Source organism: Notolepis coatsorum (assembly GCF_963971535.1).
Source record: "Notolepis coatsorum genome assembly, chromosome: 4".
Taxonomy (NCBI): Eukaryota; Metazoa; Chordata; class Actinopteri; order Aulopiformes; family Paralepididae; genus Notolepis; species Notolepis coatsorum.
Window position 1 is genome coordinate 133,421,118 of NC_140168.1, and position 18,306 is coordinate 133,439,423.

Sequence of the window (18,306 nt, forward strand, 5' to 3'; positions counted from 1 at the left end):
CTAACCCTAACTAACCGTACTGTCATGCACTTGTCCTAATAAACTAACCTACACTGTAGCACTCAACACTTTGATGAACATTGTTGCTCAGCTGATAGAGTTGTGCCCTTCCTGATGGCTTGTCGTACAGAACTTGTAAGTCGCTTTGGATAAAAGCGTCAGCTAAATGACTAAATGTAAATGTATATAAATGTCCTAGGACTGCCCCTTCAGCTAGCAAGGTCAGTTTCCCTGGAGCCACCCTGCCGGCTATTCCCTTGTTCCCCACTGCTAGGACTGCCCCTTCAGCTAGCAAGGTCAGTTTCCCTGGTGCCTCTCTGTATTTTTTTTCCAGCGCTCCCGCCCCTACGGGCCTGGCTGGTCGCCAGGTGGCTCCCGTGGAGGGGGTACTGTGAGGGCTGGAGAGGACTGCATGCTGCCCAACGAGGGGGCGTGCCGCTTTTCTACTTAACGCACCTGTGAGTGGTTGGTAATTAGCTCCTCGGGAGACTACAAAGACTGCCGACTGCCTTCCACTCGTTGCCAGGTCATCTTGTTGCCACCACGACGTCGTGCCATCTACATCCTACCACCTACTGCCGCGTCCCCTGTGTGAGACGTCGCCGCCGTTTTCCTGCTGGGACGTTTTCAAGCTGTCCTGTGGATATTCCCTGTGTGAGCACCGCCATGCTCCTGTGTATATTCCCTGTGTGATTACCGCTTCCGTGCGGTCCTCGTTTCTCAAGTTCCCTGTCGGCACCTTTGCCTGGTGAGTCTCTTGACTACCTGAACATTTCCGTGATGTCCTGGATGTTTTTTCGATCACCCTTAAAAGGGCCAGCGCTGCATTTTTTTGTTGTTCATGGACTCTAGTGTATTTCACCCTTAAAGGGTCAGTGCTCCCTTTTTTCCCTGTGAAATAAATAATGCCCTGTTTTTGGCTAACTCTCATACCTGTCTTGTGTTGTGCTATTGGGGTCGCTATACAAACCGTAACAGTATGACCTGGCCCTGTCGACGACCCCAGCCGGCACAGACAGTGTATGAGAGAGCCCCTGCAGCTAACCGGCTTCCTCAGCTAGCCCAGCCGTCTGCTAGCTTAGCCCCTGCAGCTAACCCCATGTGTTCTCATGCTAGTCCAGCCCCGTCTGTTATCTTAGCTCCGGCTGCTAGTGCAGCCTCTATGCTAATGTAGCGTTACAGCTAGCATAAGCCCTGTAGCTAGCATGCCCAGATAGCTACCCTGTTCCCCACTGCTAGGACTGCGCCTTCAGCTAGCAAGGTCAGTTTCCCTAGAGCCGCCCTGTCGGCTAATCCCTTGTTCCCCACTCCTAGGACTGCCCCTTCAGCTAGCAAGGTCAGTTTCCCTGGAGCCACCCTGCCGGCTATTCCCTTGTTCCCCACTGCTAGGACTGCCCCTTCAGCTAGCAAGGTCAGTTTCCCTGGTGCCTCTCTGTATTTTTTTTCCAGCGTTCCCGCCCCTACGGGCCTGGCTGGTCGCCAGGTGGCTCCCGTGGAGGGGGTACTGTGAGGGCTGGAGAGGACTGCATGCTGCCCAACGAGGGGGCGTGCCGCTTTTCTACTTAACGCACCTGTGAGTGGTTGGTAATTAGCTCCTCGGGAGACTACAAAGACTGCCGACTGCCTTCCACTCGTTGCCAGGTCATCTTGTTGCCACCACGACGTCGTGCCATCTACATCCTACCACCTACTGCCGCGTCCCCTGTGTGAGACGTCGCCGCCGTTTTCCTGCTGGGACGTTTTCAAGCTGTCCTGTGGATATTCCCTGTGTGAGCACCGCCATGCTCCTGTGGATATTCCCTGTGTGATCACCGCTTCCGTGCGGTCCTCGTTTCTCAAGTTCCCTGTCGGCACCTTTGCCTGGTGAGTCTCTTGACTACCTGAACATTTCCGTGATGTCCTGGATGTTTTTTCGATCACCCTTAAAAGGGCCAGCGCTGCATTTTTTTGTTGTTCATGGACTCTAGTGTATTTCACCCTTAAAGGGTCAGTGCTCCCTTTTTTCCCTGTGAAATAAATAATGCCCTGTTTTTGGCTAACTCTCATACCTGTCTTGTGTTGTGCTATTGGGGTCGCTATACAAACCGTAACATTATGAACATCATTAGATAAAACATCAGTATTTTTATTTGTCATTAATAGCCTTAAAATATGAATTACAATATGAATCATCACCACCACATCAGTGTAATAATACAATATTGTGTAAATTAGTACTTTTTATTCCCTGCCACCCCTGGTCTTTCTAAGTGCTTTTACTGGTACAAAACCTTATTAAATCATACGTCTAACATTTGACACATTCTGGAACGTATCGATGGCAGGAATTCAGCAACTTGTATAATAAACTGAAACAACATAATTGGACACCCCTGCTCTTAACTACAACAACAACAACATCCTACCACAAACTCTGGCCCAACCACCTCTCTCACTGATCTGACCTAGACTATACATAGATAATATGATTGAACTTGATGCTATAATTAAAGGTAGTACAGTGACTATCCTCTTACATGTGTATAATATATATATATATATATTAGAGGTGGGCATTAGGGGTGCACCGATGTATCGGTCGGGTATCGGTATCAGCCGATAAGTGCCTTGTTGACTGCAATCGGCCTGTCGGCCGATAAGCTCGAATGTGCCGATGGCAATAGCCGATAAATATCCATCAATTTGTGTAGCGTCAAGACAAAAAAAAGTTCACTCGCGACCTGCACAACGCCGTCCCCAGTCCCCCCCACACACACACACACAAGCTACTGCATCAAAGTTACTACTTATGATTAACAAGGCATTCGTTTTGTGGCATTAACGGTATATAGTTAGTGTTACACGTTCAATAACATCGGCATATTATTTACCCGAACGTAGCAAGCGTTCATACTAGCTCAGTTCCTTCCATTGCTCACCAGTGGCGAATCCTTATGGAAGCCAACGGAAGCCAGGCCTCCCTATCAAAATATGAATTAATATCAAATATGAAAAAAAAATATATATATATATATAATTTTTTTTTAATATAGTTTACATTCTTTTTCATCTGTGCATCTGTGTTATAATTTTCTTAAATTTTAAATAAATAAAAAGAAAGTTTGACTGGCCGCCGAGCCATACTGTAGTGTACATGGTGACTGCTTGACAAAAAATTAAATAAAAATGTTTAATATACAAATATTTAATAATTTTTTTTTTTATAAATTTGTTTTGGCTTCCCCTATTATTTTACCCACGCGACGCCACTGTTGCTCACAGAGCCCTGAGTTTTACCCATTCTGCAATCTGTTAATAATGTTTTCAATCAGACACATGTATAGAAAGGCTTTGTTTTATTATAACATTAGTTGCAGTAAAATCATTATGCCTCATTTAAGTCATCCTGCGGAGCTAAAAGCTAAACGTCAGCCGCGCCGCCATTGTTGTTGTTGTGTTAACTCGTCATCACTGTAAATGAGGGAAACCTCAGTGCTTTCACGAGTATAAATAAAGGTTTGTTGTAGAAAAGCTCTCGTCAACTCAAAATCAATGGCGGACAAAAGCCGAAGTAAAAAATGTATACGCGCTTGCCGATTGGTGGTAACAGCAGAGGCGGGTGCAAGCGGTGTGTGACGTAATTGGCAGAATCGACTGTCAATCAAAATTTCATTGGTTGAGACAATAGTAACTAGTTGCAGCCCAGCAGGTAGACCATGCTGGGAGAACTAGTATCTAGCTGCAGTCCTGCAGAACATACTGAGAGAGAGATAGTGCTATTTCTTGATGTTTCATTTTTTTAAGTAAGTAAAGAGGCCTATATTCATATTGGTGAGCACAATTTGTAACACAAATATACAGTAGTTTCATAAAAAAAAAAAAAAAATACAAAATAAAAAAGATTACAAAACAAATAAAAAATTTAAAGAAAATTAAAAAAAAATGTGTTGCCACAAATATCGGAATCGGTATCGGTATCGGCCGATTGTGTTAGTTGTATTTTTTATCTAGATTAATCTATCTGCAATCCTGGATTTAATCTAGATTAATCTAGGTTAAAATGGCTAAACAAATTCAAAAAAATCTGCCGAAGGCATACAAAATATGTGCGTTCTACCCAAATAATGACCAGAAGTAAATCCTTAATCTTTCTTTCCTCCTTATGTTTCTCAGGCCAGGTGGCCCATTACACCATGAGCCCATCTCCCGTTTCCAAAATGCATTACAGACTGTTTGAAAAAGCTGTTTTGCTATGATAATTGGTAATGAAATATCAAAATAATGTTCAATAAGATGTACTTGTGTTTAATAAGTTGTTTTATTCAGAAGTTAACACAAATAAATAATATTACCAGTACAGTACAGTATCTAGCACACTCTCAGGAGCAAAACAGAAAGAAGCATTTCAAACTTGAACTATGTGACATGGCTTGACTCAATCAGTCCAATCTCTATTTCTCCTTCTTCCACCAGTCACTCAGGCAGACCAGCTTGTTTTATGTAGCGGTGTCTACTTATAGTGCCTATAAGATTTTTCCCGTTGGGTGCCAGACAGGGCCAAACCCTGCCAATGCAAATCAACTGCTCCAGTGGAGTTGCTCAGTGGCCAATGGTGTCAACTGTGGTTGTACTGGGCAACTCCCAGGTGTGAATGGAACTGTGTGAATGTGAAGCAGGGCGTTCCTGAAAAAGAGCATCTGTGCTCAGCGAACCTACCCTGGGCAAATAAAGGTAAAAAAAAAAATGAACTGCGTCAATTATATTATCGCGCGATACTAGTATCGCGTTAACGCAGCACGTTAATGCCGTTAACGGCCCAGCTCTAATATATATATATATATAACTGTATAATATACTTGCACCACATAACTCTTCAGTCACTTGTTAGCGGATTATATTATTTACTAATATTGTTTCAAAGGTTAATTCAATTAAAGGGGCATATCATTCACATGTGCTATTTCTATACTACTGTGCATCTCAGTTTTGATGTATGTGTATGAACTAGTCTCTCCTTGAGCTCAACTCCAGAGAGACACCATGCTAGTGCTAAATCCTGGAACTGTGCCGTACACAGTGTCTCAGGACAGTAGCCATGGTGGTTGTACTGGGAGATGGGTACACGTTCTGATTCCTAGCTGCAAGACCAATACAACTCATTTAGATGTAATAGCTCAGAACAGAAATCCTATGAGCCCACGTTTGCTCGCTTGATGACATCACACATCTTGTTGCTCTGATTCCCAGTTCAGGGAAACAGCTGTATTATGATACTGACAGAACTGTCCAAGAGCATTGGAATAGTAAGTTCTGTTTTAGGGTGGATTTTCCCTTTAACTCATTGGACGCCACTCACGAATAAAGTCGGGTTAACTCGCTGACGCGTGAGCGCCAAACCCGAGAAAAGTCGGGTTTTCTATCGTTATTTCTTTTATTCGATATTCCCATTCATAATCCATCGAGGGAGCCTGTGTTATCATTGGGAATGAGTCTGAGATCGCAAACATCCAATACCGCCGCCTGCTACCTTGCTGCCGGAATTTCACATCCTTTGAAACTCTCTGGCTTGGGCTGTGTGTTGATCTAGAAAGTCTGGGCCGGGTTTTCCTTGTCGGGCAGGACAAGCGTTTATAACGCATGGATTGAGGAGAATCAAGCACTCCCGGTTCATGTTCTTTGGTGGATTATGTTGGCAACACGATCGACATCAATACTTGGAATGGCGATCTGATAATTGGAATATTATTTTTGGAGTACATCCTAGTCAAGGTAAGGGCTATATGGTATCAATCTTGCGTTGATCCCTTCACTGCGATCCGACCGTATGTGTGTGTGTAACATATTCCGTTGGCGACGATCAAACCATAGAAAAACGACTGCCCCCACCCTTTCATGCATTCATGATGAAACATAATACCGATAATATAGCGTTGATTTCAGATTGATTGGTGATACAGGCGAGAAACGGCACGGTTTTGAGTGAAATGCACTAAACGCTTCATAGCGTCGTTTTCTGGGATTAGACAGGATTACTCTAAAACAGTGGTCACCAACCCGTCGATCTTGATCGACTGGTCGATCTTTGAGACCTTCCCTGTAGATCTTTCCCTGAAAAAAAATGTAAAAAAAAAAAAAATCTTTCCCTGAGAGTCCACATTACAGTTCTACTTTTGTTTTGATGTGAAAAGTGATGCTGCATAAGATTACTGCACTTAGCACTGACTGAGAAAGTACACATTACAGTTCTACCTTATAAAATGCTAATTGTAAATATGTTTGGCAATGTTAATTAATAGGAAAAGGTCCACATTACAGTTCTACTTTTGTTTTGATGTGAAAAGTGATGCTGCATAAGAGGACTGCACTTAGCACTGACTGAGAAAGTACATATTACAGTTCTACTTTATAAAATGCTAATTGTAAATATGTTTGGCAATGTTAATTAATAGGAGAAGGTCCACATTACAGTTCTACTTTTGTTTTGATGTGAAAAGTGATGCTGCATAAGATGACTGCACTTAGCACTGACTGAGAAAGTACACATTACAGTTCTACTTTATAAAATGCTAATTGTAAATATGTTTGTCAATGTTAATAATATGAGAAAGTCCACATTACAGTTCTACTTTTGTTTCGATGTGAAAAGTGATGCTGCATAAGATGACTGCACTTAGCACTGACTGAGAAAGTACACATTACAGTTCTACTTTATAAAATGCTAATTGTAAATATGTTTGTCAATGTTAATAATATGAGAAAGTCCACATTACAGTTCTACTTTTGTTTCGATGTGAAAAGTGATGCTGCATAAGATGACTGCACTTAGCACTGACTGAGAAAGTACACATTACAGTTCTACTTTATAAAATGCTAATTGTAAATATGTTTGTCAATGTTAATAATATGAGAAAGTCCACATTACAGTTCTACTTTTGTTTTGATGTGAAAAGTGATGCTGCATAAGATGACTGCACTTAGCACTGATTGAGAAAGTACATATTACAGTTCTACTTTGACGTTTTAATGTTGGACCAAAGCATTGCATGTAATTAGAATACAGGCAAATAAAAGTAATTTAGTTTAAAGTACAATCTTGGCTGTCTTTTTCTCTCAACGCTTCAATAGGTAGATCTTGCCTCCACCAAAAAAAAAAGTGATCTTGGGCTTAAAAAGGTTGGTGACCACTGCTCTAAAACTATACTCATATTCACCACGGTATAAAATGGGAATGTATGGATGAAAAAATTATTTATTTTTCACAAATTGAACGATAGATACTCAATGTCAAATGGGCAATAGTATTATATCCATAGCTATGATATATAATATAGTTTGAGCCCTGCAAACACCGCCATGTATTCCTATTCTTTAAAGCGGTGGCCTTCTTACCACACGGTAAACAGCGACCTCTGGCGCTGATTGAGTAACAGCTGTCAGTTGTACTTCTGTTCAGATCAAAACAACCTGGACACAATCCCACCGTTCCGTCCCAAAGCCTGTCCTGTCCCAAAGCCCGTCCTGTCCCAAAGCCCGTCCTGTCCCAAAGCCTGTCCTGTCCCAAAGCCTGTTCTCTCCCAAAGCCTGTTCTGTCCCAAAGCCTGTTCTGTCCCAAAACCTGTCCTGTCCCAAAGCCTGTTCTGTCCCAAAGCCTGTTCTGTCCCAAAGCCTGTCCTGTCCCAAAGCATCTACTTTACAGGAACATATCCCACAGTCCGTTCTGTCCCAAAGCTCTACTTTCCATAACATAGGTCCATAACATATTGCCATAACATAGGTCCATAACATAGGTCCATAAAATATTGCCATAACATAGGTCCATAACATAGGTCCATAACATAGTGCTATAACAGTGCCATAACATAGGTCCATAACATAGGTCCATAACATAGGTCCATAACATAGTGCCATAACATAGATCCATAACATAGGTCCATAACATTATTGCCATAACATAGGTCCATAACATAGGTCCATAACATAGGTCCATAACATATTGCCATAACATAGGTCCATAACATAGGTCCATAACATAGGTCCATAACATAGTGCCATAACATAGTGCCATAACATAGGTCCATAACATATTGTCATAACATAGGTCCATAACATAGGTCCATAACATAGTGCCATAACATAGGTCCATAACATAGGTCCATAACATAGGTCCATAACATATTGCCATAACATAGGTCCATAACATAGGTCCATAACATAGGTGTGAGGGCTGTGGGTGTGTGTGTGGGGGTCACAAGCAGATAATAGGGACTCTTAAAGTTATCCGTGAAACGAATAACCACTAACTGCTTATGCAGACATTTTAGGAGAAGGGGAAAAATAAACATTTATATGTGGAAGTCTCAAAGTGAGTAATTAAGAAAATAAGTCCAAAAAACAGGACTACTCTCAATAAAGAGGTATAGTATAAAAGTAAATAAGCCACAAAGGCACCTCCTAATAACGGAGTTTATATTGAAAAAGTAAAACAATAAACCTCCACTAAGGGAGTTTATGTGTAGAATAACGCCAGTAGCTTAAAATAAGAATGACTACAATAAAGGCTCAATTCTGAATCAAAGATCAGCACTACACTTCAATATAATAAGCGTGACCAAAAGGATAGCGAACAATAGGAAATGAATTAGCAGTTGACACTGCGAGATCCAAACTTAAATAGACTCAAGGCATGGCCATAGGCACAGCTGCACTGAATCAGGTGCAATCAAGCCCACACACCTGCCGACCCATGAGGCAATCAACCACAGGGACCAGGGCTTGACAGCTATCCCTCACAGAAAGGTGAAATAAAGCAAGAATAGACAGCTGTCCCTCACAGAAAGGTGAAATAAAGCAAGAATAGACAGCTGTCCCTCACAGAAAGGTGAAATAAAGCAAGAATAGACAGCTGTCCCTCACAGAAAGGTGAAATAAAGCAAAAACCATGACAATAGGTCCATAAATCAGCACTGACCTGGGAGAACGGGCCGCAGTCCAAAGGGCCCTCTGCTCGGGGAGACGCCCCGCACCACACAGTCGAACAGGAAGCTGATGTGCTCACTCTCCACGCACGCCAGGAAGAAGACCCCAGCCCCTGGAACACAAGAGAGTTATCATCATCCCTTCATATCACCCCCCCATCATCCCTTCATATCACCCCCATCATCCCTTCACCCCCCCCACCATCCCTTCATATCACCCCCCCCCATCATCCCTTCATATCACCCCCCCATCATCCCTTCATTTCACCCCCCGATCATCCCTTCATATCACCCCCCCATCATCCCTTCATTTCACCCCCCCATCATCCCTTCATACCACCCCCCCATCATCCCTTCATATCACCCCCCCCCCCCCCATCATCCCTTCATACCACCCCCCCCCATCATCCCTTCATATCACCCCCCCATCATCCCATCATATCACCCCCCCCCCATCATCCCTTTTCCACGCAAGATCAAAGACACTGTATTTATTTACATTAAACTGTAGCAACAGTGTTGTCTCCTGACAAAGCTACCGATTTCGACCAATGCCGATTTATTTTGCACATAATCTCACACACATCCAAAAACGTTAAACAGTTGTGCGTGCATTTTGACAGTTTTGAATTTTTTTACAGTTTTGCATTTTAACCGTTTTATTTTTTTATTTTAATTTTTTCCCGTTTTTCCCCCATCCCAATGTTAGTCGTCAGGGGAGGAAACTAACTTTTTGGCTTACCAGCCAACTGGCGAGTATCTGATTTTTTTTACCAACCAAACAGATTTTTTACCAGACAAAAAAGATCGCTAATTGTGATAATTACTTCTTTGTATGTCTTCGTCTAAATTGGTTTTCAATCATAGTAAAATAATCACACCGTGTCTCTACTCTTTAAAATATTTATTAGCATAAAACATTAATCTCTACTCTTCACAATATTAGCATAAAACATATTAACATGAAATAGGGATCTATTCTGGACTGGGTTGGGCTGAACTGGGCAGTGAAAGATGCTGGGTTGGACTGGGTTGGGCAGTGAAAGAAAAAAAACGAAGTATGTTAAGTGTATAGATAGATGTGAAATGTATAGATGTAGCAGTACTGTCTATCTGTATGTCATATGTTATGATGAATTGAAAATGGGGGACCCTGATGTAAACAAGACGAAAGTCTTTCTCTGGTCTGCATCCCCTTAACAATTGTGTGTATTGAGCCGTACTGTATTGTACCCATTCTGCAATCTGTTAATAAAGTTATCAATCAATCAATCAAGTTAACTTTGAACCTCGGTTGTCAAGCCGCGTCAATGTTGTGTATGCATCTGGGTAGGCACACTGTGCCTTTAAGACAGCACGGTGGTCTTACGACAGTGCTGTGAAGTACCGTCAAGTGTTGTGGTAACGTCAGTTGGGTTGGTCTGCTGTTGTGCACAGTGCACTTGAGCTAGCCCCAGTTCGTGACTGCGATGTGCAAGCCAGGGGCTTTTGAGCATGAAATAAAATGTCTAACCTTACGTCGTAGTCCGGTGCTTTTTTGGAAACATTACACCTAGCTGGCTGCTTTGAGCACACAGGGCTAACGTTAGCTAGCAAGCAGCTATAGCTAAAACGCTAACTAGAAGCTAACCACTGTATACAGTTCCAGTAGACTAACATTACACATCTGTGATTTAAGTGTGTCCTTAGTAACTTAGACATTAGGGTTGGATGCAGTTCCCCGTTGGTCAGTCTGTCTGTTTTCCATCTTCTGCTGTGTTTAACGTTAACTTATCTGTTTGCGAGTGCTCCTGATGGCTAGCCTAGTACCGCGGGACTTTTATTATTATATGTCCGTGGGTTGGCCAGTAGTAGTACTGCGCGAACTTTTATTAAACATTATATGTCCGCGGGTGGTCTTGTGCAGTGCTCTCGTGGCACTGTCTGTCAACTAAAGCGAGCACTCAGAAGACGTGCACCGTTTGCCAGTGCAGTGATTGCAGAATGTTTTTATTTTTTTGTATACTCGCCATACTGGCGAGTGGTCTTCATGAATCACTCGCCAAACGTAGAAAATACTCGCATTTGGCGAGTAAAGTGGCCTAATTTCCTCCCCTGTTAGTCGTTATGCCAATTCCCAATCCCCTTCCTGTTTGTTGCGCACTCTACCCCCTACCGTCGGTCTGGGAGGGCGGAGACTATCACATGCTTCCTCCGACACATGTGTAGCCAGTAGGGGTGTAAAGGTACACATATCCGTACCGAACGGAACCGTTTCAGTGTGTACCATACCGTACCGAATGGCTGTGTAGTGTACCGAACGAATACAATGGTATGTTAACCACTAACACCTGCCCACCGGGGGCTGTTTCTTTCACAATCTAATATAATTATTATTATTATTATAATTTTTTATTTTTTACAAGTCGATTATTAATTTCAATATAGAATATTCATTGACAGCCATGGAAGTACAATTAGTTACTGCACACTAAATCACCCCTGAGTGGAACATGGAAAGCCAAACTTTCCCCCACTGTACCGAAAACCCATACCGAACCGTGACTTCGAAACCGAGGTACGTACCGTACCGTGGTTTTTGTGTACCATTACACCCCTAGTAGCCAGCCCACCGCTTCTTTTCACCTGGCAGCGCGGACTCTCACCGGGGGAGTGTAACGTGTGGAAGGATCACACTACCTCTCCTCGCTGTGCAGGCGCCCCGACCGACCTATAGGAGTCGCTGTTTACAACGACCAGGACCCACCCTCGCCGGTTTCCCTCCCTCTAACACTACCAATTGTGTCAGTATGGATGGTCGGCCAAGCCGGAGGCACCACAGCCGGATTCGATCCCACTGTCTCTGCGGTGGTAGACAGACGCTTAGTCCGCTGCGCTACCCGGCCGCCCACCATTTTAACAGTTTGACAGTTATTGAGAGTACGTAAATAAGTTTGAAAGTGGCCACCAGTGTCATCATCGGGGACATTGAATCCTTGTTTCAAACTGTCAAACTAAATTGATGCATGCAAAACGGTTTAGAGTTTTTGGATATGTGCGAGATATGAACCGGGAACCTCCGGATTACCAGACGACTGCTCTACCTCCCGAGCCACTGTCAGCCCCCCGATTTAAAGCGTCACCAAATGGTGACCTGAAGGGTTCCCGGTTAACGGGTGAACATGCTCCGTCTGAATCACGCGTCAAGACAAGACCAACAACAAGGTGTCAGCAAGACGCCCGCAGGGGCCTAGAGGTCAGAGGTCAGGAGCTTTGACGGGAAGGTCACCAGTACGATCTCCCCTCCCTTCAACACCCCACCACTGAAGTCCCTTTGAGCAAGGCCCTTAACCCCCCAAAAAGTGGTTGTACTGGTGTGTGAATGTGTGTACGGTTAACTGTTTCAGTATGAAAAAAGAACATACTTGCATGAAGATACTTTGGGTAAATAAAGAATTTTTATTTTATTTTTTTAACATGTTAAACCATAATCAAAACAAAAGAAAATCTCATTCCCGATACACGGTTTACTGCCGTTCCACCAGGGGTGTAAAAAGTACCCAAAAATTATACTCAAGTAAAAGTCAGAGTATCTGGCTAAAAACACACTTGAGTAAAAGTAAAACAGTTTCTAAATGTACTTAAGTACTAAAAAGTAAAAGTAAAAACGTTCATTCTGACTGTCTATTCTTCTAATAGCAGGTGTAATCAAAGATCCCCGCTTTCTAGTATTGCACAAGGACCAATCAGCATGGGTATGGGCGGGTTCATTTTCCATTGATGGGGATTTGATTGGCTGTTTTTTAAATAAAGTGCGGCCGCAGGATTAATAACGTTAACGTTAGTTCGGCCAGAGAAACAAATATACTAATTAAAATAGTTGGACCTGCGAGATTTGTACTTTGTACTTTGTAGGTCTGCATCAGGGGCGTTTTTAGGGTTAGAAAACATTGGGGGCTTCAGCCCTTTTTTTATTTTTTTTTAACAGAAATACGCAATTTTAGAGTAATTAGAGATGAATACTGAATAACTAGAATCATTAGAGGTTCTCAAAGTGAGGTCCAGGTCCATGAGAGGGATCTGGGCAGCCCCCATAGAACATTCAAAGTTAACAGGACCAAATCATCAGTTTCTTATTTATTTATTTATTTAGCCAGATAAAACATTGATCTGGTCCAAGAAGCCCCAACAAGAGTACAAATATACATATATACACATATATATACATATATATATAATATATATACATATACTGTACATACATACACATATACACCAATAACAAAATAAAAACACAGTTAAGAATCATACACATAAGCAAATAAACAAACAAACAAACAAACATATGCACAGCCTATGTACAAAATAAATAAACAGTTCATCTCTAGTCTTTACAGTTTTTCCTGGTCAGGACAGGCAGAGATGCAGTCCCTACTATCCAAAGTGTCTTTTCCCTTCTGGATGATGATAATAATAATAATAATAATAATAATAATAATAATAATAATAATAATAATAATAATAATAATAATAATAATAATAATAATAATAATAATAATAATAATAATAATAATAATAATAATAATAATAATAATAATAATGCATTTGATTTATAAGGCGCCTTTCAGGACACTAAAAAAAAAGTCCACAAATCTGTGAATGAAAAAATTAAAAGTACTAAAAACCAACAAAAAATACCAAACACTAACAAACATTCAGCACAGACAATGGGGATGCTGACACCCAAAAAAAAGTTAAAAAGTTAAAAAAAAAAAAAAAAAATTAAAAATTTAAACAATTTTTTATTTTTTTTGATCCGGGGCTAGGAGAAAAACATCCGGGGCTAAAGCCCCGGAAGCCCAGGGCTAACGACGCCACTGGTCTGCATTTTAAATGTAAGGAGTAAAAAGTATGTACTTTTTTTTCTCTGACACGTAATTGACTAAAAGTACAAGTATACAAACCTAATACAATCCTAATACAATCCGGATTCCGCACCAAACACAGCACCGAAACTGCTCTTCTAAAGGTCACCAACGACATACTCCTCTCTGCCGACTCTGGTTCCCTCTCCATCCTCTCCAACCTCAGCGCTGCTTTTGACACCATCAGTCACCCCATCCTCATCACTCGTCTCCAGTCCTCCGTTGGCATCTCCGGAATCCCCCTCACCTTGCTCCAATCATACCTCTCACACAGGCACCAATTCATCTCTATCAACAACTGCAAATCCCCCACTGCCCCCATCACTCATGGTGTCCCCCAAGGCTCAGTACTTGGTCCCCTGCTCTTCATCCTCTACATCCTTCCACTTGGTCTGATTCTCCGCCAACATGGCCTGCGTTTTCACTGTTATGCAGACGACACTCAGCTCTACCTCTCAACCAAGACTATCACTCCAGCCACTCTCTCCACCCTCAGCACCTGCCTCACAGACATCAAAACATGGATGCAAAATAACTTTCTCAAATTAAACTGTAATAAATCAGAAATCATCATTATCGGTCCAAAATCCCTCACCAGCCACACCCAGGATTTCACCCTAAATATTGATGGTACCATTGTCACCCCCTCCACTCACGTCCGTAACCTTGGCATCATCCTGGACTCCACCCTTTCTTTCCTCCCCCATGTGAACCACATAACCAAATCGGCCTTCTATCACCTCCGGAACATTGCTCGTCTTCGCCCCTCCCTATCACTCTCCGCTGCTGAAACACTGGTTCATGCATTCATATCATCAAGACTAGATTACTGCAACAGCATCCTCTACGGCTCACCAAACACTATTCTCAATAAACTCCAATATGTCCAAAACTCTGCTGCCCGCATGCTCACCTCCACCTGTCGCTCTGATCACATCACCCCTGTCCTCCATGACCTACACTGGCTTCCAATCAAATACAGGATACATTTTAAAATACTACTCATCACATTTAAAGCCCTCAACAACCTTGCCCCTCCCTACCTGTCCGACCTCCTCCACCGTCACACGCCCACCCGTCGCCTTAGGTCTGCAGATGCCAACCTCCTAACACCTCCCACGACCAAGCTCCGGACCTGGGGCGACAGGGCCTTTGCTGCTGCTGCCCCCTCCCTCTGGAATGCCCTCCCCAGCCATATCCGTGATGCAAACACCCTGACATCTTTTAAATCAGCCCTCAAAACTCACCTTTTCAATCTTGCTTTTGACCTCTAATTCTCTCGGTTTTATTTTATTTTGTCATGTATTATTTTTGTTCTGTTTTGTTCTGTTTTTTGTTTTGCCATAGTTTGTCTCTCCTGCCCATGTAAAGCGTCTTTGAGCACCTGGAAAAGCGCTATATAAAATAGATGTATTATTATTATTATTATTATTATTATTATTATTATTATTATTATTATTATTATTATTATTATTATTATTATTATTATTATTATTATTATTATTATTATTAATAATACTCGAGTAAAGTACAAATCCCCCAAAACAGTACTTAAGTATTGTAACGAAGTACAATTACTCAAGTACTTTACACCCCTGCATTCCACACTTAATTTCAATTAAACGTGTCACTGTCACCAAGTGGTGATGTAAAGGGTTAACAGGGTCAACAGGGTTAACAGTGACCTCCTGACCCTCCAGTGACCCCTGACCCTCCTCAAACCATCTAAACTCCCCAACCTGCTGTCTGTCAATGAAAAGACCACCAGGACGTCACCAGGAGACATGTCTGAAGTTCTGTCACCCCATCCCGAGACCACCCACCCACCCAGAGCCATCCCTCCTTCACATTCCACACTCTCCCCCGACTGCAAGCAAGGGGTCAGAGATCACCGGGCCACCAGCCCACTCAGACATCCACAACACAGATCTCTGAGGCCACAGAGAACAGTCCACTCAGACATCAGCAACACAGATCTCTGAGGCCACAGAGAACAGTCCACTCAAGACATCAGCAACACAGACCTGAGGCCACAGAGAACAGTCCACTCAAGACATCAGCAACACAGATCTCTGAGGCCACAGAGAACAGTCCACTCAAGACATCAGCAACACAGACCTGAGGCCACAGAGAACAGTCCACTCAAGACATCCACAACACAGACCTGAGGCCACAGAGAACAGTCCACTCAGACATCAGCAACACAGATCTCTGAGGCCACAGAGAACAGTCCACTCAAGACATCAGCAACACAGACCTGAGGCCACAGAGAACAGTCCACTCAAGACATCAGCAACACAGACCTGAGGCCACAGAGAACAATCCACTCAGACATCAGCAACACAGACCTGAGGCCACAGAGAACAGTCCACTCAAGACATCAGCAACACAGACCTGAGGCCACAGAGAACAATCCACTCAGACATCAGCAACACAGACCTGAGGCCACAGAGAACAGCCCACTCAAGACATCAGCAACACAGACCTGAGGCCACAGAGAACAGTCCACTCAGACATCAGCAACACAGACCTGAGGCCACAGAGAACAGCCCACTCAAGACATCCACAACACAGACCTATGAGGCCACAGGGAACAGTCCACTAGACATCAGAGACCCAGAGAACAATCCACTAGACATCAGAGACCCAGAGAACAGTCCACTAGACATCAGAGACCATGGGAACAGTCCACTAGACATCAGAGACCCAGAGAACAGTCCACTAGACATCAGAGACCCAGAGAACCAGTCCACCAGACATCAGCAACACATAGAACAGTCCACTAGACATCAGAGACCCAGATAACAGTCCACTAGACATCAGAGACCCAGGGAACAGTCCACTAGACATCAGAGACCCAGAGAACAGTCCACTAGACATCAGAGACCCAGAGAACAGTCCACTAGACATCAGAGACCCAGAAAACAGTCCACTAGACATCAGAGACACAGAGAACAGTCCACTAGACATCAGAGACCCAGAGAACAGTCCACTAGACATCAGAGACCCAGAGAACCAGTCCACCAGACATCAGCAACACATAGAACAGTCCACTAGACATCAGAGACCCAGATAACAGTCCACTAGACATCAGAGACCCAGGGAACAGTCCACTAGACATCAGAGACCCAGAGAACAGTCCACTAGACATCAGAGACCCAGAGAACAGTCCACTAGACATCAGAGACCCAGAAAACAGTCCACTAGACATCAGAGACACAGAGAACAGTCCACTAGACATCAGAGACCCAGAGAACAGTCCACTAGACATCAGAGACCCAGAGAACAGTCCACTAGACATCAGAGACACAGAGAACAGTCCACTAGACATCAGAGACCCAGAGAACAGTCCACTAGACATCAGAGACCCAGAGAACAGTCCACTAGACATCAGAGACACAGGGAACAGTCCACTAGACATCAGAGACCCAGAGAACAGTCCACTAGACATCAGAGACCCAGAGAACAGTCCACTAGACATCAGAGACCCAGGGAACAGTCCACTAGACATCAGAGACCCAGATAACAGTCCACTAGACATCAGAGACACAGAGAACAGTCCACTAGACATCAGAGACACAGGGAACAGTCCACTAGACATCAGAGACATGGGGAACAGTCCACTAGACATCAGAGACCCAGGGAACAGTCCACTAGACATCAGAGACCCAGGGAACAGTCCACTAGACATCAGAGACCCAGGGAACAGTCCACTAGACATCAGAGACATGGGGAACAGTCCACTAGACACCTCCGCTAGTCTTCTGTGACAAACATCACTACGGCCTCTGAAGAAGGGGCTTGGTGTCCTGGACAAGCAAGCATCCTTTCTTTTAAAGCATTTTTATTTAATTTCTTTCATGTTTTACATATATATTTTTTTATATTTTTTGTTTGTTTTGCATATATATATATATATATATATATATATATATATATATATATATATATATATATATATATATATATATATATATATATATATATTGTTTTGTAAGGTTTTAAATTAGTACACTCATTTGAGTAGTGGAAAAGGGGTAAGATTAAATGTATACTTCTTCCCACTCTTTTTCGAACATGTACATTTAGTTATGTTCTCTTTTTTTTGGCTAGAGATCAATGATTTGTTTTTGTTTTATATTGTTTGTATTTACATGTTTGAAATAAAGATTTCAAATCAAATCAAATAAATTCTTGTAAAGGAAGTCGTGTCTAAAATCAAAGTCTGTCTGCCTGTTTCAGGAAAAGTAATCTTGAGCCGTTGTTTAAAGGGACAGTTCACGATTGAGGTTCTTCATACTGGATGCTGCAGCTTCACTTGGTCGAGCAGCAAACTAATGTCGATGAGGACAAGCTGTATGTACAAGCTGACTGAGACTAACGGATAGGGCTGGGGGCAATTCCTGCTCAAATGTGAATCACGATTTTTCTCTCTAAGAATTGAGATG

The 18,306-nt window shown here is 42.7% G+C and overlaps 1 protein-coding gene across 1 annotated transcript in view; it reads right to left on the reverse strand.

Annotated features, from left to right (window-relative positions):
* The window catches only part of dok7a (docking protein 7a), a gene marked incomplete at both ends in the record, with an annotated part of 260,565 nt that overhangs the window by 175,712 nt on the left and 66,547 nt on the right, over positions 1-18,306 (reverse strand). Inside the window, one exon of the mRNA XM_084312113.1 lies at positions 8,948-9,067. Within this exon, the coding sequence (XP_084168239.1) occupies positions 8,948-9,067 (120 nt within the window). The remainder of the gene's footprint in view (positions 1-8,947; positions 9,068-18,306) is intronic.